Source organism: Etheostoma spectabile, chromosome 2 (genome assembly GCF_008692095.1).
Source record: "Etheostoma spectabile isolate EspeVRDwgs_2016 chromosome 2, UIUC_Espe_1.0, whole genome shotgun sequence".
NCBI lineage: Eukaryota > Metazoa > Chordata > Actinopteri > Perciformes > Percidae > Etheostoma > Etheostoma spectabile.
This window is the reverse complement of record NC_045734.1, coordinates 15,954,826-15,982,398: the sequence shown is the minus strand read 5'-3', so window position 1 is coordinate 15,982,398 and position 27,573 is coordinate 15,954,826. Positions and strand designations below refer to the sequence as shown.

At 41.7% G+C, this 27,573-nt stretch overlaps 2 protein-coding genes across 10 annotated transcripts in view; both read left to right on the top strand.

Moving 5' to 3' along the window:
- The first annotated feature begins 65 nt into the window (after positions 1-65).
- Positions 66-18,248, top strand: LOC116706396 (uncharacterized). Of its 5 annotated transcripts, none has more exons than XM_032543223.1 (18): positions 67-558; positions 1,289-1,447; positions 3,371-3,489; positions 3,581-3,764; positions 8,903-9,015; positions 9,096-9,849; positions 10,158-10,282; positions 10,900-11,152; positions 11,321-11,448; positions 11,550-11,646; positions 11,768-11,890; positions 12,165-12,337; positions 12,519-12,616; positions 13,218-13,345; positions 14,384-14,564; positions 15,752-15,890; positions 16,490-16,566; positions 18,219-18,248. In XM_032543223.1, exons 1-17 carry the CDS (start codon positions 159-161, stop codon positions 16,562-16,564), a joined length of 3,249 nt encoding a protein of 1,082 aa, XP_032399114.1. In that variant the 5' UTR covers positions 67-158; the 3' UTR covers positions 16,565-16,566; positions 18,219-18,248. The 5 variants fall into 5 exon arrangements, 4 of the variants coding, with proteins under 4 accessions (XP_032399114.1, XP_032399120.1, XP_032399107.1 ...); XM_032543229.1 differs by lacking the exon at positions 18,219-18,248 and adding an exon at positions 16,898-16,919; XM_032543216.1 differs by lacking the exon at positions 18,219-18,248 and adding an exon at positions 16,769-16,812.
- Positions 18,249-19,259: 1,011 nt separating this feature from the next.
- rbfox2 (RNA binding fox-1 homolog 2) overlaps positions 19,260-27,573 on the top strand; it is a 37,100-nt gene continuing 28,786 nt past the window's right edge. For 2 of the 5 annotated variants that reach the window (XR_004334101.1, XR_004334100.1), the window contains exons 1-2: positions 19,260-20,521; positions 26,440-26,490. Coding sequence is in view for 3 of the 5 variants with exons in the window: in XM_032529782.1 (XP_032385673.1) it covers positions 20,270-20,521; positions 26,440-26,490 (303 nt within the window). In the remaining 2 variants the exon portion in view is untranslated. The remainder of the gene's footprint in view (positions 20,522-26,439; positions 26,491-27,573) is intronic. The other 3 variants (XM_032529782.1, XM_032529774.1, XM_032529767.1) reach the window with 3 other exon arrangements.

The following is a 27,573-nucleotide window of genomic DNA, read 5'->3' as shown; positions in this document are numbered from 1 at the left end:
GTATAGTATTAGTACTTTTACTCAAGTAAAGGATCTGAGTACATCGCATTCAGACTCACCACCTGTGTAGCTTTTTCATTGGTCAATTGTTGATGACTCCTAATTAATCACCCTCATGTGCAGGTGTGCACGTGTGTGCAAGTGGGCAGAATCCAGCAATGTCTTGCAAACAGAAAAGAGATAAAATAACTTCGTTTTTATTTGTTGTAATCTTTTGTTTTCACACGTTTCAAATTAGCCATTCGTTAAGTTTAGGACAATGGGAGAAAGGTTTAACTTCCTATAAAGTTCAAGAGGCAACCGCTACCGAATGGGAAAGGATTAAACACGACAACGACGCCCAGCAGGGACAGGTTATCCAGGCCCCGAGTCTGCGAAAATCTACCCAGCGGGGTCTCCCGGAGCTTCGGCCGGAATCTGCTACCTTTCCCGCAGAGCCAATCCCATATCGTTCACCGACACTCGATAACCACTTGTCCTGGATTGTTGGCAATATCAGAACGGAACCAAGGTCCTCGGCTTCAGACTCTAAAGATGGATATCAAGCAGATTTTGCAGGTTAGAGCTACTTTATGTTTGTATGGTGTTGTAGAGTACTGCATGGTACGTTATACCTTTTGTGGCTCCAGAGGGCAAAAGTTGATAAATTACCTAAATAGCTATCTGACTAGCTAACCGCCAGTACAATATGTCACTTGAGTCGGCGTCGGTTGGAGCTAAAGACTGACAGTATGAAAATGAAAAATAATCTGTTGGTGTGAGTTGAAAAAATAGTGACTTTATAAGACCCCTGTGTAGCGTGATCTCTGGTTGAGGCTAGCAGCTACATTAGCCGCTTACTACCATAACCATTTACCGTATAAAACAGCATAACACCATAGACCGTTAAAGAACACCCCTGAATCTAGGAAGTCTCCCTACCGTAGGTAGTCGAGTTGCATTGTGGGTCTATTATGACTTTATGAGTTCTTTGCAGAATAAGATTTTACATACAAACATGATCAGTTTATAAAAAATAGTTCATTGCTAGATATTAAGCTACCAAAAGTATATGAAGTAGACAATTGGCTCCAACCTGACTACCTACAGCAGTATTATGTACATTTTGACTGCTGAACTTTTCTGGAGAAATGTCAGGCCAATTTTTGTACTGTGGTGTTGCTGATTTTACTTAACTAAAATATTTTAATTTTTCCACCACTATGCAGGAATGCTTTAACATGGAACAGTTTAACCAACCAAATCCCTTTTTTTTAAATTTTATTTTATAATATATAAATATCCTTAGGTTTTCATGGAGTCCAGGGGAAGATTATGGTTCCATCACTGGACTCCCGTCCACATTTCTCTGAGTGGCTGGCTACGGGGCCCGTGGTGCAGTGTCATAATAGTATCATGAGCGTCACTGCCTCTGGAGAGGGATTCACACACCTGTTTGTGGACAGAGGTAAGATGTATACTACTTATTATTAAGTTGGAAATATTGTTTGAACTGGTGCTGTTTGAATGTTGTTTAACAGGCTGAGGTGTAATATGCAAATGGAGTGAAGGACATCTTGTTGCAAACAATGTCTTCTTTTTTTTTTCTTGCAATCTGTATGTGATGAGCACACAGTTTTGGTGCAAACTAAAGACCTTCATTTTACATAGCAAGGAGAGTTAATGACATGCATGTTTACATAAGGTTTAACATGCATGAGCCTGTTTTGCCCCCTATTTAATGCTGGAGAACATATTTACGGCAGCAGCAAAAGGTTTGTTATACAGTTAATTTAAAATTTACATGAAACGATAGACATTTTGGTGGAAACTTATAATTTACTTTCTTACGGCTGTGACATGCCACTAACGTGGCGATGACGACATCATCACCGCATATTTTTCATTTATTTTTTAGCTTTTTACTCGTTGAAGTTACAGATGAAAGCAATAATCATTGGGTAGTTATCTTCGACTGTCTTCGATCCTACATTCAAGAGTTTATGGAGAGGAAAAAAAAACTTAAGTTGCTCGTCACGTCAGCTTTGAACATGAGGATGGACAGTCCATTGAGCTGGGCTGAAGTGGACACATTAACGGTAACGCTGCAGTGTTTACCATTGCACTGGTAATGCATTGGCATATAGCTTACTGAAGTGTTCCATTTCGGTGTCTCGGGCTCGCCATCCTCTCAAAACCTAATGTTACTACTCTTTGGCCGGCTCGCAAGCTCAAACAAATGTGGACGGCGTGTCTGTTATTTTGTTTCTGGTCTAACTAGATCCGGTGTGGTGTTGTAGTTTTCTAACGTTACGTACCCATGTAAAAAAAAAAAAAAACACTAATCTCATTTTATTTTATTTTTCAATTAATGCCGTTAAAATTGGTTTGCGTTTTACTGACAGCACTAGTTATATTAGAGAGCAACAAGTTAGCGGACTGCCAAGTTGCCCTCTCTGCTTTTTTGGCTCAGCTGCTAAGGCCACTGTGCTGCAAAGCGTCTGCCCTCGGCATTGTCGGCAAACTTTTTTTTTTTGTGTGTATTTTATTGATAATGGAGCTTTCTGAACGGTCTGTGAATTAAATCAACGGTGAGGAGAGAACAGAGTGGCCGTAAATAACAGTAAAACACAGTAAAGACTCTAAAATTGAGACAAAATGGTAGCACTGTGCTAAGGGTTAAGATAATGTTTAACTTCGAGGTTAACGGCATTCACTTTAGCTCAAGCTTGTTGTTTTATTGTTCACTTTTAACTCTCTTTACATCATCTATGCTATCTCTTTTTCCCCTCGCTTTTCCTCACAGCGGCACTCACAAGCTACTCTCCGTTACCGCTTGTTTTCCTTGCACGACCACACAGGCTCTGACGTCTCTTAAGGCACTCTGCCGTTCTCGCTCTAATTAAAGCTAGTCTTGTAATGGGGTTGTGGTCAACCGCCATGCCACTGTGATGTGTTGCTTTGTCACAGCAATAAGAAAAACAGTAAACCGTCACAACCCTATACTTAAGTCTGCTTGGGCTGTAGCAACCCTTATTTTCTATTAAACCAATTTTTTGGATTGTTTATGCTGTAAAGTGTCAGAAAATTAAAAATCCCAATTTCCCAGAGCACAAGATGAAAGTCCCTAAAATTGCTGTTTTTTTGCATCTAGCTGTCTAAAACTCAGTTATTCAAAATACACTGATTTAATAATAATCATCAATACTAGGAAATAAGCAAGTCCTCACATTTTAGAAGATAATATTTGGTATTGGTAAGCTTGATAAATACTTAAACCATCAATCAGTTATCAAAATTGTTTGAAATTGTCTGTGGATTGACTGATTGTGATTGATCGTTTAATCATTTGATTCAGCACTAAAATTGGCTGAGCATTTTCTCTTTACAGAGGGAGCCTCGCCCATCTCCCTGTTCCAGTTACCTCCTTACTGTGGTTACTCAATGAGGACGTCATGGAGGGACCTTGAGATGATTGTGTCTTATGATGCATGTTACATTAAACAGGAGGTACCGGCAGCAGCAGCACCTGCATTGTATCTCCACTCATAGTTATTCCTGTTTGCACTGATCATCTCCCTCTTGTTTTTCTTTCTGTCAGAATGGAAGGTATGTGCTGCCCCTGTTGTGGCGGGGCAGCCCACTGAATATCTCCTGTCCGGTGCAGATGTCAACTCCTGTCCCCTCTTATTCTCAGTCTGTCCCCTCAGTCTTCTGCTCCACATATGGCATGGCCGTGCAGATACATGGGCAGGAGCAGGACGTACAAATACTAAAAGCCATAGGTACCTTTTGCGTTATTAGGGGATTAATGCTGAGTTGTTGCTGAAATTATTTGTGCTATACTCTTGTACTATATTTTATTTTTGTAATAGAATCCACAACATGAATCTTTTTATTTTTGTTCATAATACATTTGTATTTGGAAATCCATATTTATGTGAAGAATATTGGTGGGCCCAACAGTCCCCCTTTTTGCTCTGAAGAGCGGTTGAGTCCCAATCTCTGGAGCAACCAAGGACCGTCCAGTTAATGGGAGAAAGGGTTAAAACTGACAGTCTATGCATTCCTGAGAATGGGAAACAGTTCCCAAAGTTCAGTGTTTTAGTGTCTGGGTAGACAGCAAGGCAACATCTGGTTAGATGACTTCTAAGTGTAGCTAAACGCAAAATGTTTAAACAAAACACAATCTTTTGAATAATGATCAAGCAATGCTTTAACCCTTTTACAGTCATTGCTGCTGTTTCAAAACAATATGAACCAAAAGTATAGTGAAACAAATTGAAGAAAAATAGAAAAGTCAAGTAGTTAGGTTATTGGGTCCACTCCTGAAAAGAATTGTTAGCAAGTGTATGTACATTGTGATTGTTTGCATATACATGTGGACTGGTGCATGTATGTTAATGCATTGGGGACATTGCACATTCAGCTCCAAATCAAAACCTGACAAAAATTGATCACGTTTGTGTTATACCTTTTACAGAAAGTGAAGAAAAAAGAATATTAGGCTGTTCAGAAAAATAGTATTTTTCTTTACAAACTCAAACATTTACTGTATAAACTGAAATGTATCAAGGGTTTGCTTTACTTTGAATCACTGCACTGATATTTAGTTGCATAACCATTATTTCTGAGAACTGCTTCACATCTGTGTTGCATGGAGTTGATCAACTTCTGGTACCTGTGAACAGGTATTCCAGCCCAGGACGATTAAACTACATTCCACAATTCCTCTGCATTACTGGGTTTTGCCTCAGAAACCGCATTTATGATGTCACCCCACAAGTGTTCTATGGGATTGAGGTCCGGGGATTGGGCTGGCTACTCCCTAACATCAATCTTGTTCATCTGGAACCAAGGCTTTGCTTGCTTACTGGTGTGTTTTGGGTCATTGTCTTGTTGAAAGACCCATTTCAAAGGCATTTCCTCTTCAGCATAAGGCAACATGACCTTCAAGTATTTTGATGTATTGAAACTGATCCACGATCCCTGGTATGCGATAAATGAGCCCAACTGATCATTGGTTGAGAATTTGCCATTTTGGCTATTCTTCAATCCATTTGAATTGTAAAAAGTTTTTCCACATCATTCAGGCTTTTGATGCCATTTGGAGGCATTTTAAATAATTTTGGCACAACACTGCTATTATTTTGAACATGCCCCTTTCAATTACACAGAATGAGCAGGTCTGGGTCTGCTAATGAGGAACCAGTGTCCGGTCCCTTTTTGAGGAGTCTGAAAGTTCTGCTGGATACAGACCTTGTTTTGGGTATTGACATGTGTTGCCCAAGTCATTGGGAGCTCCTTTGCCCTTTCCTGGGGGGGCAGAGTGTGGCTTTGAGCTACACAAAGTATCCATTGTGGTGGATGACCTTTTCAATCCACTTTTACTGCACAGGTTTTGGCAGTAATCTTCCCTTTTACAGGGTGGAGATCTGGTTTCTTCTGGAAGAAAGTTGTTGCAATCCGAAATTAGCTGGGGTGTCTCCTTGAAGGGCGGAGCACCTGTGTCCAGCAAACAAGCCGATGGAGGCTCTTTAACTCAAATGTGACCAGAGCTGACGCCTCACTACTGGAGTTCACTAGGCTGCTAGCCATGGCCTCTGAGTAGATGAAATGACTGGAGGATCCGAGGGGGGCCAAGTAGTTTTATCCAAGTCGGCTGGACTCCCTGTGGTCAGGGTGCCGTTGGATGTGGTGGGAGGATCAGACTCTGGGTCAAAGGCAGAATCATGTGATTTTGGGACATGCGACAATGTTGGCATGCTTACCCGTTCCGTCAAGTCAAACCGGACACTTCGTCGTGGTCGGAGTGTATCGTGTACCCAAAGCTCGATCTATTGATCTCGATCATGTTTTTGGAGCCGGCGGGGTCCGTTCAAACATAAGAATCATTGTCAATCCGTTGAAGACGGCTCCTCCCTTTGGCGGTGGGGATGGAGTCTGATCAAAGCAGGCTGGCGAGCTTTGTGGCTTGCACCGTTTGTCAGTGGACCAAATGCTGATTCTACCTGTGTTTCTCTGTTGCAAGAAACTCCTCCCCCTTTTTGGCAGGGGAGTGGTGATCTCTCCTCCTGAGGAAGAGTGTTTTCTCAAGTGAGATGGTGCGGAAAGAGAATGATCTCTGTTTGTGAGAAGACCAGAGGGGAGGAGAGTAGAACTCAGTTCTTTGTTGGCACGCTAGAGCTGTGCACACAGATTTTCACAGCTCTCCTCTAGCTGAATCATCTCATCACGCCTGGCTTGGTTTCTCTGTCTAAGCCAAGCCGTTTTGTGTAGTTCAGCTTTGAGAGCTTCAAACTAATCAATAATCCTTCAATCATCAAAACCTATATACCCTTTTTACAAAGCAAAACAGCAGATAAACAGGCAGCGTGCGTGTTGAAAAGGGGGGGGGGGGTGGGGGGTGACAAAGCCTGAGCTTTGAAGCTCTCTTCAGCCAGAAGGTAGGTATGTGGGGTGGGGGTGGGGGTGTGGGGGTGGGGGGGTGTGTGTGTGTGTGTGTGGTGTGTGTGGTGTGTGTGTGTGTGTGTGTGTGTTTGTGTGTGTGTGTGTGTGTGTGTGTGGGTGTGTGTGTGTGTGGTGTGTGTGTGTGTGTGTGTGTGTGTGTGTGTGTGTGTGTGTGTGTGTGTGTGGTGTGTGTGTGTGTGTGTGTGTGGGGGGGTGTGTGTGTGGGGGGGGGGGTGTGGGGGGGGGGTGGGTGTTGTGTGTGGTGGGGGGGTGTGGGTGTGCGGGTGTGCGCACGCATTTAGAGAGGAAAAAAGAATCTTGATCTTCGAGGTTCTGACAGTGATCACCCTCATTCAGTACAGTAATTTAACTCTGTGAACGGGGTTTAGCAAGGTAGCAATTAGTTTTAACGAAGCTAGTTTCAACACAACATTAACAAGTATCGTGATCAAATGATACCTTCACAGCAAAACTGGACTTGGCGGTCCAATCAGATTAACTCACACGTGCAGCAATAGCACTTATTAATCAGATCACATTAATGTCATAATACAATTTGCAGTTATTACATTAATAAACACACCTGTTTCTCTGCCAGAAACACTATGAAGCCTTCTTACTTTCGTGTGTTCAGTCTGTCTGTCCATAGATTTTCCACAGTAACAAAACTGGTCCGGTTCTGCTCGTCAGCAGAACAAGGAAGAAATATTTCCTTCTCAAAAGCAGCAGGAGAAAAGCTAGTCGGCTTGTGAGAAGAAAAACATTGTTTCCTTCTCCTGTAGGTATGAAAATACCAGTGCGTGTTTTCAGAGGTCTGCGATGCTTCCTACATCAAAATTAAATCCACTTTGTTCCAAAAATGTAAGTTTTAGCACGAGCTCAAGTGCTGACCTGTTTCAACCAAAGTCAAAGGGGTGTGTAGAGGTTTTTGTGTGTCAGCATGTTTTATAGGCCCCGGCCCTATGTTGTTTTCGGGGTCCCTTGTTCCAAGAGGAATCCAGGACCTCCTGCTGATTTGGTCATTTGTGCAGTAACACCTTCATGTGACTTGCTGGGTGCTGCTGCAAAATAGTCTTTTTCTCCTCTTGTCTGAGGAGACATGCTTCCCTTTGTTTCAGAGGTGGATCAGGCTTGGAATGTTACATGTATGCTGAAATCTCTGTCTGTGGCTCCATAAGTTCATTTGTCCCTCAGATCAATTTAAACTTATTTAAATTTACTGCTGTGGTCTTTTTGGTTAAAAATCAGGGTTAACCGTACTGGTGGGCCCAACAATATTTAAAATTTAAATTATACCAGTGGCGTAACCAGTATTCAAATTCTACAGTTATACATTGCTTCATTGATACACTTTTTTATTTTTGTCATACTAATTGCATTATCTTTTGACACTGTATATTTAGAATCTGTGTTCTTAAATGTGACTACTTTGAGGCCAACACAAAAAATTCAGTATATCACCACCAGAATAATCAGTCAGTCTAGCAACTCTCCGTTGGCTTGCAAGCTGGAAAAACCATACTCGAGTAAGGCCAATAACATCGTGTATAGAGTCGGTTGGCGGGCTTAACGTAATGACGGCAGAGTTGCGACAGTTCTGCGTGAATTCCCTGCGGCCATCTACAGAAGATGGCCGCTACTGCTGGCGAATATCTGTCTTCTGAATTGGCTTTGGTTGTGACTGTGGAAGACTTGGAGTTTCTTTTCAGAAAAAGAACGGCGGCACTGAACTCCTTCTTAATAAAGGAAGATGTGTTTGAAGTTTTGCCTACCGGATACAGCAAAAGTTTAATCTATCAACTAGTGTTGCTCTAGCGCTATCCTGTTGCGTGCTGAGGGAATTTGAAAGACAACTGTTTATCCTGCCCCTCGGATTGAGCCCTGCCAATGCGGAGTTCCCAGACCCAACATGTTGATGTGGGTCTGGCTTGTCAGGCTAAGGAAATTATGGATTGGTAAAAAATAGTTACTTTTTATTTTCCAACATTAATGCAGTTTTAAATCCCTCGCCACAGACACGCCAGGAATAAAATTGGTTCTGATCTTTTATTTTTTTGACCTAAAAGTAGTCACATTTAAAAATCCTGAGACTGTAAAAACTGTATGTGGGCACCCAGATAGCTCAGTGGGTAAAGCGGGTGCCCATATACAGAGGCTTGCTCCTCGACGCAGCGGGCTCTGGTTCGAATCCGGCCTGTGGCCCCTTTGCTGCATGTCACTCCCCCTCTCTCTCTCCCCCTTTCACACATCTTTGTCTGTCTAATAAAGGGAAAAAACCCCGAAAAAATAACTTAAAAAAAAAAAAAAAAAAAAAAAAAACTGTATGTAATCTGCGTAAAAATGTTTTTAACTGCAGAATGTATGTAAACTCAAAGTTCTTAAATTCCCTTAAATAAATACCTCAGTGGTATCTATATCCCTGAGCCTTTATCAACTGAAGGAGACTTAGAAAAACGTGTAATCTGCTGTACAGTGAATGGAGGTTGGGCTGTGTTTGTATCTGCGGACTGTGCGTACCGCCTCCCCTCACAATCTGGGGAGCTGGCCTTCTTCATCTCCTACGGTGCTCCTTGTATCACTATCAACGTAAGTTATTCAACTTAAATGGGTTACTATTGTGGGCTGCTGGCTTGTACCATAATATTTCATGTGATGCTTTTTTTCAGGATGATCTTCATCTTCATCTTAAATTAGATGATCAGGAATACATCCTCTCCTGTCCAGTCAATCCTCCGTTTCTCTTCATTCCTTCTCATCCTCTGTCTCCTAGTAACTCCCAGTTTCCCTATACTCCAGATCCGGTCAGCCCTGCACCCACCTCCCTTCCTTTCCCTACTCAAACTCCATCCCAGGAGCAGATTGCTCAACTTCCTGACTACCCCCACTACCCCTATCCTGGATTCCAAAACTCCCAGCTTCACCAGTTCTTCTATCCTGGCTCACAACCTGACCAGCCCACTTGGCCCGCTCATATTTTTGTCCCATCGTCCCCTCCGCCACCTCCTACTACCACGACTACCACTAGGCCAATGATTTTCAAACAATCTGACAGTCCCAGCTATCCCTTCAGACAGTTTTATCCCCAAAAACCCATTTACTTCCCTCCACTGCCTGCCAAAGAGAAATTTCAGACTTCTCCTCAGGAACCAGCGGCTTCACCAGCGACCCGTCCCACTGATACTCATGCCATTTGTAGATACAACCCTTACCCCTATTACCATTCTCTCTACCCACCTTACCCTCCTGTGCCCCAGTATACAGAGACTGAACCAACAATGACCACTACACCTCCTACCTCCACAAGTTCTACAGCTTCTACCACAGCTGCACCCACTCCACAGGTCTCCTATCTCCAGTGTCTGATGGGGAAAATGGTTGTCTTTCTGCCTTTTGCTCACCCAGACTCAATCCAGGTCAGAGGTCAGTGTTTTGGTAAACATTAGAACACTTTGTGTTAGTAAGAAATGTGGCGTTTTATGATTTTCAAAGAGAGCCAATTATCCAGTCAGTCCAGCACAATTTGGTCCAGACTGAAATACATATCTCAAGTATTTGGTGGACTGTGATGCAATTTTACACAGATAATCATGGTCCTCCAACAGCAGATCAAAGTACCAGGTCTCTTACTGAGCCTAGATCAGGTTTTAATTCTAAAACAAAGTATATTAATTGTTATAGATCTTTGATATTAATATCAAAGAGCTAACAATCCTTGTTTCTAACATCAGACCAAATGAAGACATGGCTGTACATCTCCAGGGTGTCTCCACTTTGTTGGTACATGCTGCAGATGGCTGAGGGCTCTGGGGTACTCCTTCACTCTCCGTTGCCTGCCTGCCACAGCCAGTCACGGGTGAGATCTTCCATAATGCCTTGTCACTGCCTGCAAATGTGTCATCTTTATATAATTGCTTTACTTTAATCGTGTCCCTTAAATAAATTATAAGATTGTTTCTTTGATGTAGTTTAATTATCTGATGACAGGGTGAACTTGTTGGAACACTCATTTACATTTAAAGTTCTCATGGAACGGTCATTGTCTGTGCCTTTTTATATCAGGATATAGAGTAACAAAAGTTCCTGGACACTTTTTTTTAGATTATATTGTTTGTTTTATAAAATACTCAAAATGCCTTAATGCAGTCCAATACAATGCTACCACAAAGTACTAAATTATTTTGAATTGCTGGTGGTTTGTACCACTTGGGTTGTCACTGCAGCGATTTGACAGTCCTGCTTGTAAATAGAACAGACAAGCAGTTTTTCCCAGTCAGCAGCTCATATTTTAGGATTCAACCCATATGGACAACATGCAGCATTTGTTCTGCATGCATCTGTACTGGTGGAGTTTGTTCTTTGCAACCCAACTGGTGAGTTTTTGTGAGCTCAACTTGCAGACTCTATTTTAAACACAGTAGCTGGAAACCATCCGTGGTGGTTCATACTGACTTTATTGATCTTCCTCTTTAGACTCCCAAGACCATTTCCTTAGCTCTGAGGTTTTGGGACCTTTCTATGGCGCAGTATAAAACTCTGGACCTGCAATGCCCGTATGAAACTACCCCTGAAACTTCTGCACCAGTTACCCCAGCAGCGTACCCTACTTCACCCAGGACTGCTAAGTCCAGCCTGTCTGTTGTCCCAAAGCCCAAAGTATTCTGCACCTCCCATCAGATGAATGTGGAGCTCCCCTCTGGTCCCATCTCTGGAATTGTGGTTGAAGGTGTGTGGGTGGGTTGGTGGGTTGGTTCCTTCAAACTGGTGTACAGTTAAATGGGGTTGGGGCGGGACTTAGTTTTTGTTTTGACTGGGCCGCACTTAAGCTCTGTGCCTTGCCATGCCGAGGGCTGTAACTGTGCAATTAAAGTCTACAACTTATTGCATTTTTCAGACATTAAAGGGAACCAGATGAACCTCCAGGATGCCCCAGAGCACTGTGGGTATTCTGCAAGACAAGGCAAAGAGGGCAAAATTCGTTTGAGTCTCCAGTTGCACTCACGCTGCCACATGAGTGTGCAGGCAAGTATTGACCCAGATTTCACACTGAGCACATGCCCTTTTGTATAATTGACCATTTGCTGTAAACATTAACTCTTGTATAAAAAACATTTTTCTAAAAGGGTAAAATGTACATCATCACTGTCATCTACATGACAGTAAGTGGTGGACGGGAGGCTCAGTTATCCTGTCCAGTTGTCGTCTCAGGGTCTGGGCAAGGTAAATGGATTTTATGTTTACACCTCCTGAAAGACTATTCAATTTGCTGAAGGGTGTTTTCTCCTGGCCATTCAGAGTTATTTTAACTGATGTGGCTGACATTTATCGTGCTGTCCCTCAGAGTGCAACCTTCCCAGCGAACAGCGTCTCCCCTGTAGACCCGGCTCTGTATCCCAGCCACAGTGCCTCTCCATGGGTTGCTGCTTTAGCAAGCACCCCCCTGCCTGCTACTACCCCATGGATGGTGAGCTGCAGTTTAAATCCCTATTGGCATTTTCACACCACTTGGCTGAGTACAGTTAAGCTGTTTTTGGTTACAAAAATATAAGCGCTACAGCTGCTGGATGAGTAAAGAGGTATATTCAGGTTCAGCATAGCATGATTCAAGCTAGCAGTGACACAGAACGAGAAAAGGGTACAAGATACCTTGGGTCTCATTATGTATTATTGCCTCCTGAGATGTCTGACCTTTTGTTCATCTGACCTTTTACATAACTGTGTGTGTTTATGTCCTCCAGAGTGCACTATTGATCGGCACTTTGTCTTCTCCGTGCCGGCCTCCCTCACGGAGCCCCCTCTTTCTCCTGCCCTGCTTGTCACTGCCGGCAACTCCGCCTGCAAACCTCAGAGAGTGACTTCCGACTATGCCTTGTTCAAGATCCCTATGGATGGCTGTGGGACACGCAGAGTGGTAAACTGCACTAAATGCAACAAACGAAAACAATTGTTAAAGTCATACCAAAATAAACAATGAACTGATTTATTTCCTGTTTCGCCTCAACTGACCAGTTTGAGTCAACCACAGATCCTGGACCATTTAGTATTTACTAATGTCCATATAATAAATTGGATGTCACATTCTATCCTGACAGACAGCAGGGAAAACCGTCATCTACATGGTGGAAGTCATCAACAAGGTTCAGTCAATCAGCCTCAACTATGGCACCATCACAAGGGATTCTCCTGTCAGGTCAGAGCATGTTGCTTTTTATTATCAGAGAAAAAGTTACCCTTTCAGATTAAAGCTTTAGTGCGTAACTTTTTGATAATTGCCATTCGAGCCATTGCCAAATCAGCTCCACAAAACTCTACTATTTCTCAGTGTGGCTATGTTTAGAAGATTGTTGTCCGGTGACTTTCCCGCGCAGAAGGTCGAGTAAACCTAATTACCTCTTCTGAAGAGTCCAGGTTTTTTTAATCCTCCATGTCTTCCTTACATACTAGCAACTGTGTGGAGGAGGGGTGGGGTCGTAGAAGGCTGTATCATGTAGATGTGCTGACAGTGTTGGTGTCATTACTTAGAATTCCTCATGGGGAAACAGAAACAATGCATTATAGCTTTAGGGGTTTCATCTTGACTGTGTGCTGTTTGTGGTTAGCTGCTAAAAACTCCTATTTTCACCAGCTACTCCACTGGTCCATGGTACCATGATTACAATGTTCCTGGTTTGATTCCAGCACAGAGAATCCTACCTGTCTTTTACCCATTTTATTTTTCAACAGTCGATAAAAGCAACAACAAACAGAAGCATCCTGTATAGATTTGCATGACCACATTGTCTCATTCTCAGGTTGTTGGTGGAGTGCAGGTTTCTGCCAGGCAGTGTTCTGAGTGTGAGCTACTTGGTTAAAACTCCAACCCTGGGACCTGAAGTTCAGACCAAGGGGATTTTTGGAGTCCAGCTTAGGATTGCCAAAGGTAGGTAGTTTTCTTACAATAAACATAACAATAACTACTACTGCATAATTAATAACTTATTTTCTTGTTGTTGTGTCTCTGGACACAAATGTATGCCAATCCAGAGGGAAACTGATAATTGAATGACAAATCTTAATATATCCAGTGTTTAAGCACCGTATGAATCATTGTTTCCCACAGATTAGAAAGCAGATTGTGGTGGTGGGGGGGGGACAACGTCATACGCAATCATTTGCATGAAGCTTAGTGGTTGTCAGCAAGATAGATTGAAAGAAATAGAAATCTTTAGCCAAATCACAAATTCAACACAGGAATTTATTTTACCTTTTAATTATTACTTAGCCTATATTTGAAGTAAAAAAAATAAATCCTACAAAGGGAGGTAGAAAGATCAATAAAGAATTGTTAAAGAAGGCTGGCTTGACCAGTGCCAGGCAGCTCAGTGGCGTCTTTCTCCCTTTGCATCCTGCTGGTTCTCCTACCTACTCCGCACCCTGTCCCTTCTCCCCTTTCTACCTGCCTGCGCACTGTGCGCAGTTCTGCCCCACATGAGGAGAAGAGGGTAGGGCAAGGGCGGCTCCTCACAATACCGATTCAGAGAGAGGTGACTATTTTGGTGGCCACAGGACAGAAGTGCCTTGTGAGCTCACTGGATGATACTGGCAACTTTTTATTTTTTACAGAAAGTTGCTCTTTTCTACAGAAAGTCTCCAGATTTGTTGCTTTTGTGAAAAAATTACAAAGGGGGTCTGAAAAATCACTGGTAACACTGTCTTCAGGGAGACAGACTGGGTGTGGGTGTGGACAGGGACGGAGGAGAGCAGGAAAAGTAAATGCAGCTGAACAAAAGTGTTTTAAATAGTTTTTAAAGAAATAAAAAATAAGGAAACAAAACGTTTGGCGGCCAGTGTTGATTGTATGCCGCACTGCCACAAATTGGTCTGTGTGGGGAAAACACCGTATGAATGCTCAAAACACATCCTGATCAGGGTGTGAAATGGGTTTAAGAAATAACCTTTCTATTCCAACACACGTCAGACGCCCAGTACAGCAGCTACTACCCTCAGTATCACCAGCCACTGCAGATGCTTCTGGGGAAACCCCTCTACCTGGAAGTGCGGCTGCTCAATGCCCCGGATCCCACTTTGGTACTGTTGGTGCACTTCTGCGTGGCCTACCCCCGCTCTGGAAAGGTTGTGTGGCAGCTGCTTTACAACGGGTATGTTGAAACATCTCTTGTGTGAAGAAAAACCTCAACAACAAAATCATTGAGGGGCTTACTGTGGAAGGAACCAAAATGGAGATTTACTTCACATAAATATCACATTTTTACTGAGAGGCGATAACAGGGAAATTGACGAGAAGTAGGCCTGCAGGATTAATCGTTATAAAATTGCAATCTCGATTCACCCGGTTCACAATTTAATTTTTAAATAACTTTTATTTCAGGTTTCAGGTTTCAAACCGCAAAGCGGTACAACCCTTCTGTTTGTCATTTAGTTATTTGTTGTCTGCCTCGCCGGCTCAAATTCCTGTAAGATAGAAACATGAAACTTGGGGGAATAACTGGAAAAGGTGTGCATGTGCTTCTATAGAAATATGAATCCAATCTGCCACATGGTGGCACTGTGATTAAGGCTTCAAAATGCAAACTTTGAAAGTTAGTAAGTTTGATTGACTTGAAATTTATCACACATGTGCAACTTAATGTGCTCTACAAAAAAAGCCTCAAGGATCATTAAGGTCCACCTAGAAAATTCTTCCGCTATTTTGAATTTATTTTGGAAAACATATTTTTTCGATCACCACCTACACAATATCTACGATTGCCACCACATTTTCAGTGAGTCATCAATGCATCAAGCTTGCAGGTTATGTTTTATAACGACGTTGGACCACATGTGTGAAATTATTTTAAAGTTGCTATTTAGAAAAGGTTTTAACCTGTGAATCGCTGCTTCTGGCTATATTTAAAAAAAAAAGTATTCTCTTCAATTCTCATTTAATTTTACCAGCCAACTGCATCACTAACGCTACTACTTTTTTCTGAGTTTTAAACATAGACTAGATAAAATAGGTTTTAAAGTATTCCTAAGTGCTGCAGTGCTCTCCCTTCTCTTCATTGAAGCCTCGGTTTACAGGCTTTGTGCCAAAAAAAATCAGTTTGGCACTGCCAATTTTGTTGTTGTTGTAATGGTTCATGTGTGCAAGAAACATTACACTTGGTGAGAAAAGAATGGTGGCAGAGAATTGTGATATCAATTCTAAGCTTAAAAAATTGTGATTTCTTATTTTTCCCCGTATCATGCAGGCCTAAAGGGAAGTTTTTTTTTTTTCGTTTTTTTTTTTTCTTCCTTATTGTCCTGTTATCAAATTGGCTTAATAATTCAATCACATAATCCATAGATGTCCCAACCCCTTGGACCCAGACTTGCAGCAGGCTGTGGTATCTGATCCCCGGTCGCCCTCCCCTCAGGCCCGCCGCTTCACCATCAGCACCTTCCAGTTCCTTCCGGATAGTGAGTTGAAGGACCCGGATGAGGAGGTAAGATAAGCAGAGACCCTTGAGTTCTATGAATAACGGTTATAGACATCTAACTGTATTAATTTTTTTTGGAAGATATTTTGAAGGAGTATTCATGTCTATGTTGGTGTTGAGACTAGAACTACAAGTCGAAGAGTTACATCAGGACATGTCATTGAAAACCATTTATAGCAATGTTAAGATGGATACTTTATTCATCCCTTTAGGGAAATTCGGGGAAGAAATATTTAAATGAATAGTTTGACATTTTAGGACATACGGTTATTCACTTTTATTAGTTTAGCTTAGCATATGGGTTTATAATGTTCTGGTAGGGTTTTTTTTTGTGACCTGTGGACAGAGCCAGGCTAGCTGTTTCCAGTCTTTATGCTAAGCTTAGGTAACCAGCTGTTGGCCCTAGTTTCATATGTAATAGATACGAAAGTGGTATCAATCTTCTAACTTTTATCAAGAAAACAAAAAGGCTTGAGTTCCAATAATGTCTCACTGTTGCTTTAAACAAGCTTCCCCTTTGGCAGCAGCTGTTATTCATAGTACGCTGCACACCCTTGAGCCTGGACACTACATCCAACCCTTTTCTACTCTTGCCTTCCTTTTAGATCTACTTCATGTGTTCGACTGAAATATGCTCACCAAAGGATGGGCCATGTTTCGAAGGATGCTTTGGCCAGTGAAGGTAATAAAAAAAGTGCACTCTGTTCTCAAATCACCCACAACGCCCTTATAAACTTTGGAAGAATGAGAACACCCATGTCTAAGCCTTAATTGCAACTGAAAACAGCCTGAGAGCCAGCAGTAGATGCAGTTCCACATGACAGCAGGGAAATCATTTAGTAATGAAAGTTCTGAATTATTTATTAAGACTGATCCATTTTCAGTTACTACATGGAAGACGATTTAAAGTTGGTTATAATGATAATGATCTGGTAAGCAGTACTAATGTGTAGCTCATGTAAAAATAAGCTTCACTTTTCTATACTGAACATATCTCCTCTTCATCCTTTCAGGCTTCAGACATCACTTGTTCAACCACCAATAAAAGCTGTTTAAAGGACCATGTAAAAGGGTGTCTGTGTGCGTTCCTAACCTTGCAGCCACTAGGTTTTACAGCAGGAAGTGGCACTCACAAAAAGTGGGAGGCAGTATTGTTTACATGAACACTTGGGCCTTGTGGACTGAGCATAATGGAGTCAGACTGACTTGCTTTGCTGCACTTTATGTGGAACATACAGCAACAATGTTTGAGAAAGATAACTGCAGGTTTTACATATAACCAGTGTTCCATGAGAGAGGTACAACACATCAGTATTGGGAAGATGTCCGAAAAAGAACTTCAGCAGGATGTTCACTGTATAACACAATACCAGGTGAAGTGACCTAGGGTCTCTTTAGCTGTGCCTTAGGTTTTCACCCCAAAGAAAATTACAATTGATCAAATTACCACAAACTACTTCCCACACAGGTCAGTGAAGCTGGGGCTTCTGTCTGGTAATTTGGTGTGTATGCATACTCAAATGTATGCATACACATATGCGGAATACCAAACATACAGGATTTGTTTTTTCAATACAACCGTACGAAAATTTAAGGAATGGTTTGGCATCTTGAGAAATGCACACATTCTGCAGAGAGTTTAGGAAATGGGTCACATTAGGTTATGCTCGATCAAAACTAGTTTGACATGTTGACTGACCGTGTCAGAAGTCAAGTGTAGTTTTACTGAGTGGCCACACTCAAACGTGGGGTGAAAAAACAGTCTTACTAGAGATGGATGAGGAGTGACAACCTCTTTTGTACCAAGTGGTTATAAGATCAGTCCACTTCTAAACAGTATAAGAACTCTTCCCACAAAACGTTTTTTCCATTTGCATTCACACTGGCCAAGTATGAATAGGAACTGAACTTTTATTAGCCTATGACGCAGCCATTTAACCGTATGCGGAAAAAGCCTCTTCCCTGAAGTAGGCAATGAAAGAGTTAAGGAACTGTGGACAGAGGAACCTAATAATCCCCAAATTGGTCCAGTCAGAAGAAAAAGGGTTCTAGGAATGTTATGCTCTAGGAACTGTTAAAATCCCTCTGGTCGTGTTGTTTAAATGTAGGAAAAACGTCTCCCACTTGCGACAACACTACTCCGCTGCCTAAATGCACTACTCCAATTCAAAATGAATGGAAAGGGGAAACTGCTGGCTTGGCTCTGTCTAAAGGTAAAACATCCACCTACCATCACCTCTGAAGCTCACTAAGAAGCATAAATGCATATGGTTTGAATAATGGTACAAAAACCAAAGTGTAAAAATGACAAGTTGTGGTTTATGGGATTTACAGGGTTGTCAAGCAGTGAAATCTTCAGGAAGTTACAGCTCCGTCAAGAAAAAGTCCCTTTTGTTATTTTTGGACAAAACCAGGCTAACTGTTTCCCCTTGTTTCCAGTCTTAATGCTCAGTGAAGTGAACTGGCTGTAGGCCTAGTTATTTATCTTTTATTTTCAATTAACATGGCAAGAAAGCTTTTTTTTTTTTTTTTTTTTTCTCTCAATATATTTTTAACTATTGCTTTAAGCTTCTATGTCAAAGTTGACCCCTACTGAATGTTTAAAACCATGCCTCTATGTTGTTTCTGTTTAGAATATGTATATATTGTGTACATATTAGTGTGTATTTCTGTTTTGGTTGTTTTGTGTGTAAGCACAGTGTTAGCAACGATGCTCCAAAGAAGAATTCCTCGCATGTGTCCTCATACCTGACAAATAAAGCTGATTCTGATTCTGGTAGAAGGTAGATACCGCAGAAAGCAACGTTTTTGTGTAATCCAGGAACAGTTGAAGAACCAGCATTGTGGCATATTTATAGGTGTGTACCTGTACATCACAAGCTTGGAGATGTAGTGTGGAGCCCACTCATTTGAAGCACTGCAAGTCCAATGGAGTAATTTGAAATCAGCTTTGTGTTATTTGCTACAGCCTTTGAAGTTTTTGCCTTTCACGGTAGCCTTTGACCACTGGGTGTCATCCAAGCAATAAAAATGCCGAAGGAACATAAGGTACGCTGCATGAGTCACAGCTGGGCTAGTGTGAAGACCTTGGCCTGTGTTGTGTAATAAGTTAGGAATTAAATCTTGTAGAGTTGGAATTGATGATCATACCCTCTCTGCTATTCTGTATGAAATGTGACCACCATTCATCGATATTGGAAAAAATGTAAAACTCTGCTAACAAATTAAATTGTGCACCAGTAGGTTAGATGTGAAGTGCGAAATGAACACTCGATTTAAAGGTTTGGGTATCTTCTGTAAGATTATTGTGGTATTTCTCGAGCCATAAGACACCTCAAACACATACACACTACACACCTCCCCTCGGTGAAATGTATGGAAGCACTGCGGCACACTGCGTGTATTTTGCAGCCTGCATGGCTGCCTGGCTCAGCGCTCAAAGAGAGCGGAAGATAGGAGGAGGGGAATGACTACACCAAGAGAGTAGGAGGAGGGAGGGAGGGTGGACAGTTTCCTTTTTGTAACACACGCTACAAGATCACACCGGGAAAACGGAGAGAGAAAAGAAAATTATAGGCGAGAGAGAGAGAGAGGGGGGAAGGAAACACCGCAGCACCTCCGACCGTTCTTTTGGTTGTTGTTTGAGGGTGAGGAATCGTCTTTTCTTTTAACGCAGACTAACATGGGGGGAAGGAGCTCCTGACGCGGATTGACTTTCAGTGAACCTCTGCTCTGTGGTACAAGTCTGTGGTTAATAGGGAGGAAAAAGGCGACAGGGAAGACATGTTGAGGGGGTTTTCGTCTTGAGGTTGCGGTAGGATGTTGATGTTGTGCTCTTAAAAAAGACAGACAGCTCCTCGTAGAAAAAAAAGCGAGGACAAATGGAAATTGTGCGTTAGGTTAATGCTCAGGAATCGTTGTTTTGATCGGTGTTTATTTAATTGGTTTGTTATGATCTGAAATTACCGTAGGCCTCTTAGGCAGCCCCGCAGTAAATAAATACACGGTCAGCAAACGGGCTACATAGAAATAAACCCGACAAACCTGGTAGTATTTTAGGGGACATTTTTTAATTGAGCTGTGTTTTGTAGTAGCCTAAGGAGCAGTGTTTAGGCCTATTTGTTTTTAAAACTAACGCGGGGGTTAGGTTACATTTCTTGAACCAGAGAGGCAAACATTTCCATAGCCTTATACATTAACTCCTCAGGGGGCGGGGGGTCAAACAAAGGCCCTGTAGATACAGTAACGACTTCTTTGCAGCATTTAAAGACAATTTTAACTGCAGAGCAAAATCGTCCACAGGCTGGCTTTTAAACCCAAAGGTGCACTAGTAGTCAATCCCCCCCCAGTTTAACTCAAGACAGGGGACAAAACAAGATTTTTAAATGTTAATGTCGACCGACGTTGCATCCATCATGCTGCCTGTGTCCCGGGGTCTCATGGACCGGGATAGAGAGCTGGACACCATGGCCGGGGTCCATCCCAACGCGGGCGGCGCTCCTGCGGTAGTCCGGGGTATGAAACGCGGAGACCCGGAGCCTGACGGACAGACAACGGCTGCTCTTGTGGACTCGACCGGGGCGGAGTGCAAGCGTCCCCGGATCGACGGCTCAGGAGGGATCGGCGAGGTTGGTCAGGTGAGATGGGCTCTCTTGTTCAAATTCAATAATGCAGGCTGCACGACTTTTCGGGCTACACATAAGCGCGGTGCGAGGATCTCTTGGTGTTTTGGGGCACGATGGTATTTTTTTACTTGCATTTATCTTATAGGCCTACACTCAATTCAGTTGTTAGCATTTGTTGTGGTTACGTTTGTGATCTGTTCACAAGTCGAAGTCACTGCTGAGACAGTTGCTGTTTCAGCTGCAGCAGAGAGGCCCACCGTAGACTGCTTCCAGCACTGCAGAACATAGGCCCTACCACCACATGTCACAGCTGTAGCTAAATGACTCTTCATGCTACTAATTCAGTTTTACAAGGGGTTACAATAGTAAACATGTAACACATGGTGGTCGTGGGCTGTTTAGCTACAATAGAACGACGTAGCTTCATTATTGCAGCTCAGGCATTTACCTAAGGTTAAAGGGAGGAATTGCAATAGTCCACTTTGTGTAATTTAATCCACTGGCTTGTTACATTGCAACAGACATCATGTAGCCTCAAAACTCCCCAAAGAGCATCTAATGTTTTAGGAATTTCAGTAAAGCCCAGGCAGTCTCAACTGAGGGTGGGGAATGAAAACAAACTTGACCTTTTATTATGCAAAAAGCCCTCTGTCATGTGACATGATGGAGTAGACATTTGGGTTAGAATGGAAATTGATGTCAGTGTTTGCTCTTGTGATCTTTGAGGAGGGAGAGCTGCCAGAAGTGGTTCATTTAAGGTAAACAAAGGCTTTCAGTTTTATTAGGGGGCTATCAGCTCAAACCTAATCAATCTAATTACCTTGATGCTCAGACCTCTGCTTTTATAAACATCATTGGTGCAGTGGTTGGCCTCACATTCTGTGCTTGACTTAGCAAATGTGATTGACCTAATTTTTTCTATTTTCTTTCAATGTCAGTAAAATCAATTTGCAGTTTTCCCACTCAGTGACCTAACAATTGACAAATATTTCTTAAAAGAGCTCACAGGAGGGCAGGAGGATGCTCTGGACATCATTATGGTTTATTATGTGGGGTGAAGCACTCCATTAGAAAACAGAAAGCTATTCTCCGGCATTGAAAATGCTAGTAATGGAGGTGAAGTGGCCTGTTTACTCCTGTTGGAAAACGAAATGGCTAGCTTTACATCATCATGCTGTCTGTGAGTGCTGACAGATGGACTTAGGAACGTAATGCACTTAAAAACAGATGTGAGTGGAAGAGTGTGTTTGTGTGTAGGAGAGAAAAGCACAGATCAATAACTTTAGCCCCTAAAATGTATTGAACGTGAACTGACTGGATAGTCCGGAAATGAAAGTGGGATAGATCCCTCCCTCTCAGTTGGTGCAGCAGCAGATTTGCCCTATCACTAGCAGTAAAGAGGCTTTGTTTCTAGCTAATGGGATCACATCTCATACTGGAAGGGGCATTATAATCACACTGATCCTGAGATCTAGGCTCAGGGTTTGTACAACACACACACACACACACGTACATTAGTATGATCCAGATTATTTTCATAATTGACTAATTAAACATAAACTTATTTACCAAGTGAAAATGCCCAAAAATCACATTTTCCAGCCTCTCGTATAGAAACATTTCCTGTTTTAGTGAAATTGTAAATGGCATTTTTCACTGTTTATAAGTGTTTTATTGATGATTGATCAAAAGATGTCAACTTGGACTTTAAGAAACTTCTTTTCTTTATTCAAACGCTGCAAAAGTGACAACATTGTTTAAAAGTTTTACTAAACATAATTAAAAAAGCGTTTAAAAAAAGGGACCAAAAAATTTGAATAAAATTGACAAAAACGTCAAAGTGTAGAAAAAGAAATTTGTTGAAATTTCAACCCAGAAAAAAACAAAGTTACAGGTTGACAGAAAGACAACACAAGGGTTAAACAAGTGTGTGCATAGACAGTAAAACACGGACACATTTTTATTCCCACAACCCGGTGATACAATTAATATTCCACAAGCAAATTGGGTTTAGTAATATTCTATTTTCCTACTTTTTTTTTTTTAATCAGAGCACTTGGCTTTCAAAGAAACATCTATAAAAATGCACACAAGCACTTCTGTAAAGCTAATCTTCAGAGGAGGGTAAGGGATGGAAAATATTACAGCAAACAGTATCCTGACTCTCATAAATCACAATGTCTCCCTTCCTCCATCCTTTTATAGGTTTAAAAAAAAAAAGAGTAATGTATTGCATCACCTCAGGAGTTGAACCCTGACCTGTAACTGAAGCCAACACAATGGGGCATGGTTGTGGTAAAGACCCATTTTTACCACTGCGGCCCAATAACGGGATCTTTACCATTTGGTCATGGACACTGCAGTTTTTCTCATTAGGGCATTATGTCATCACAGTGTCGGGGTGGAAATCTTCTGTCTAGTTAAATCTGCAAAGTTTTAGCAGAGCGGCAATGCATATAGAAATCAGTGCGGCATCCAGTACTTGACTGAATACTCAGCTAACATGTGCAAATAATGCTCACTGAGTGCACTCAACAGCATGAGTTCAAATATTCTCGTCTGCTAAAAGAAATTAGCTGCTCACCTCCTGCCGCTTGCCCTGTGCTCATCCAATAGGATGGATTTTAAATAAATATTGAGTTTAAGTTAATCTGCTGCACAGATCACCAGCTAGAGTGCTCCCAATACAATTTCAGTATTTTGCATTCCAGAGTGCATTGGGGAAGTCCTGCATTTTTTTGGATGACAGGGAATTCATAACAACGCCCTGCATCTCCAGTCAAATTTTGGGAAATGTTTTAGGAGATTGTCGGCTTCAATATCCATCCAGCGTGCTGCTGAGCGGCTCATGTTTTGTTGTCACTCTGCGTAGGAACCGGGGCTCTCTCTAACCTAATAAGGTCTTGTCCAGGGTGACAGTGCCGAGGACAAATGACTTGATTCGGACATTAATGTACTGTAGGTGGATCACCCCTCTGTACTTTCATCTCAGTCCCCGGCACTGAAATAGAAAGAAAATGTCAGCAAGCAAAAGGAACTCTTTCTGCGAGTTGAGAATATTTATTTAGTTTTGGGGGCCTTGTTTTTCTGTAATAAATGGCAAGTAGATCTGTCTGTTGACTGAATTATGTTTGAGGGTGTCCTTAAAGTGTAGTTAACATATCAATTGCAGTTAAGGGATTTGTTCCCCCCACAGTTACTCTGGTGTTACTGTAGATGCCGTTTTTGAAACACATGTATTATATATTTGAAGTTATGGTTCAGGGTAAGAATTAATTTGTGTTTGGGCAAAGTCTGTGCTCTAATTATCTTCTATTTTACAATTAGAAATAAAACAATATTTAATGTATGTGTATTAGCATTCTGTGTATATATGGTAGTAATTGTAATTTAAAAAAAAGAACATTTTTATAACTAAAATAATTGGTACTAATTGTTTTTAATATTTTCAAGCAAAAGTTAGCTGTGAAAACTTGACGAGTAACCTGTAGCTGTTAATCAGACATAAAAAACAAATTATTAAATTTTTACCAGTTTCTGACATTTCTTAGGTTAAATAAATTGATTAATCAATAAATAATAATAATGTATTAGCAGCAGCTATACACATAATTTACACAATTGTGCTTCAGATTATGAAGAAATTTATTAATTATTATATAGTTTGACCAGGTACCTTCTGTGCCTGGTGTTCATCAAATTTAACAAATCCCTGCTAAAACTCAAAAAATGACCAGCAGCCAAGCGTTTTTGCCAAAAGAGGCGTTTACATGATCCCAGAAATCCAGTATCCGGCTCTAGTTTCAATGGAATGATGTTGAAATTATGTTGTGCAGTAAATAATTACGTGCAAATAATAATCTTCTCCAATCAGATCTGAAATAAATTGGGGGATAAAAGTAACAACAGATCAACACAAGTGGGCACCACTTTGTTTATGTTGCATGTGACTCTCTAACCAATACCGCTACATGATGACGATTATTATTATTATTATTATTATTATTATTATTATTATGCCACAACCGTTGAGTCGGTATCCAAACTCCACTTTGCCTGCAGCCAACACCCCCCTGAAAAAGCATGTGTAGGTTTACTGTGGAAAGTCAGAGGGATGTGAAGTACATTGAGGGGAAATAAACTTCAGATCATCTGGCCAACTGTTTAGCGACTTAGCACATAAGTGCTCTGTGGATGAAATGGATTCACATCCTCCTGATTGCATGGAGTGCCCTGCTTTGCAGTTAGGTAGGATGACTCTCAGAACAGTGAAATGTAGTTCCTCTTCCACTCCTCTTCAGAAAAGCAGCAGTCCCAAGGCACGATGGGAATAGACATGAGTCTTGTGACTAAATTAGAAATCACGCACACTCACAAAACAATCAAACACAGAACCATACCACCACCTGTAGTTTTTGGAAGCTGAGTTGTAGGGTTTATGTGTAAAAGGCATTAGTGTCTGCTTGTGAAAAGGTGGAGTGGAGGATAAAGTTGGAGGTAACTGAGCTTCTCCCCCCTCGCTTTTTTTCAGATTTTATTATCACAGGGTCGGCCCTGTTCTCTACATCCCCCCAAGCTTGCTTTTCCTCCCCCTCCTCCCCTCTTTGCCGTTTGTTGACTTTAAGTCGTTTTTTTACTTTCTTCTGCAGTCTCTTCTCTTGTTTTAGTCACCCCAACCGAGGGGTGAGACTGAGACTGATAAACACTCGACTCAAGCAGCCACCATGCAGCCCTCCATCTCTCATTCCTCTCAGTTCCTTAAGGAAATTAAGCACATGACTCTGCCTAAGTGTGAGTCATTGCTCCCTCCATCTCTTTTCATTTTTTATCCTTTGCTGTCCATTTCCCGCTTTATTTCCAGCTCTGGTTCCTCCCTCAGCCTCACGTAAGATGAATTCCCAGATGTGTTCCCCTTTCACTTTGACGTAGCATACTGCCACATACGTCTCTTTTTGTCTCCTGTTTTTTTTTTTTTGGGTGTTGTTTTGATCCTCCTCTTCTCCATACCTGCAGTGCGTTGTGTTTAGAAGTGGCTTCACTGTAAAATAAGGTTAATACTTTATTCATGTTATTCAAGCCTCTAAGAGGTGATTCATTATTTAGAGCTTCAGTCTCCCAAAGCCAGTTCACTAAGTACATTTTTGGCTCTGAGATAGACTCACACACGCTGCAATTTTCCATCACGAAGACGCAAAGTGTTCCCCCTGGGAGGGAGGGAGGGAGGGAGGGAGAGAGAGAGAGAGAGAGGGAGGGAGAGAGAGAGAGCGAGTGAGAGAGAGAGATTTATTCCCCCTTCAAAGCATGTTGTAATTGCTGCGTGAAGCTCCCTCTCAATTGGAATACATTAGCATAAAAGCTAGAACACAGCATTATGAGTACAAATAAAGCGAGTTACAAACTATTTTCCAGAGTGGGGACTTGATTTCTGTTTAATATTTGGCTCCAAACAGAATGAGGTTTTCCTGATGCGTCTTGTTAAACTGTAATTACTCACCAGATGTTTGATGTATCTTTCTTTGCTTTACACAGCAGCCAGAACATTGAGAGGAATGTGTCAGAGAGATTGCATCAGTGCTCATGATGCCATTTCACACCAACGGGCTTCATCCTCGCTGACACCCCTGACCTATTTATGATTTAAGAGCCGCGTTGAGAGCTTGTTCATTCTGCTCTTTCATCTCCTACTCACATGATTTCTCTCGCCCCCTTTATCACGTCTTTACAAGCAGACAAAAGATCCGCTGAGTGGAAAAATGTGGAGATGTAGCAGGAGTGTCTCACCGGGCAAGTTTATTTGATTTGGAGTCAGTAATGCCACAGAACTGTAAAGTTCAATGAAAAGTGTGACAGGATAAATGATCATATTAAATATTTTTGCTTTGCAAATAACTGACCATGTATCCAAACATTTGCTCTCTCTTCTCTAACAGAACAACGACCCTTTGGCCCTTGGTTACCATGGCTACGCGTCTCATAGTCAGGTAAGGACGTAATTTCATTTTAAATATGTTCATAATAAAAATGATCAGTTGTGTAGAAGAAGACATGCCTCCACACCTTTCACTCTTCCATCTCACCCTCCCACTAGTTTTCTTCCTGTTCTCAACAATCAGCAATATTATTAATCATCTTTGACTTTTTAAATCCAACTTATTATTTCTGTTCGCAGCATCACAAATGAAAATTAGTTTTTTTTCTCTCTCCTCAACAGCATAATACACGTGTGTGTGGGTGTGTGTGTGTGTGTGTGTTTTTTTGTGTTGTGTGTGTGTGGTGTGTGTGTGTGTGTGTGTGTGTGTGTGTGTGTGTGTGTGTGTGTGTGTGTGTCAATCTGTTTACTTGTGTTTGTATTAGCCTGCTGATTGTGTTATTAGACTGTTCAGTCTATGTGGTTAATCCTTAGATCATCCACTTATCCTCTCATGTTCTGCCCATAATCCCCTCATCCCTCGCTCTCTGTGATGCCCAACAACCTCTTGCTGTTTATCTGCACGTTATCTGTGGTTTTACTTGTGCGCTCTTATTTGCTTCAGGATGAAAGATTTATTTTCCTGGCAGTCTGTTGTGCCATTTAGCGGATATTGCGCAAGCCAATTAGCCATTTTTATTCCATGCTACAGCTTTGAACCGTTTCCTTGCTCATGATAATGTTTGAAGAATAACTGCCGAGTGCTGCCGAGCAATCTCTTGTTGGGATGGAAAGATGTCAGTCAAGGGCTACTTGAGGGACTGGAAAGTAAGGAAAAGGAAAAAACAATGCTGGGCAGCTCCCACAACACTAAGGTGCTAAACTGTCAACAGCAGTGTGAGAATGATGTGATCAAAGACTCCTCCTGAGAGGAAGAGCCTGGAGAGCAGCAGATGCCTGATGTGTCAGGAGAGGGACACGCCCTATTCAGACATTCTTTCATTTTCTTATCTTTTAAATATATATACACGCACACAGTACAGGCTAAAAGTTTGGACACACCTTCTCATTCAATGTGTTTCCTTTATTTTAATGGCTATTTACAATGCAGATTATCACTAAAGGCATCCGAACTATGAATGAACATGTGGAATTA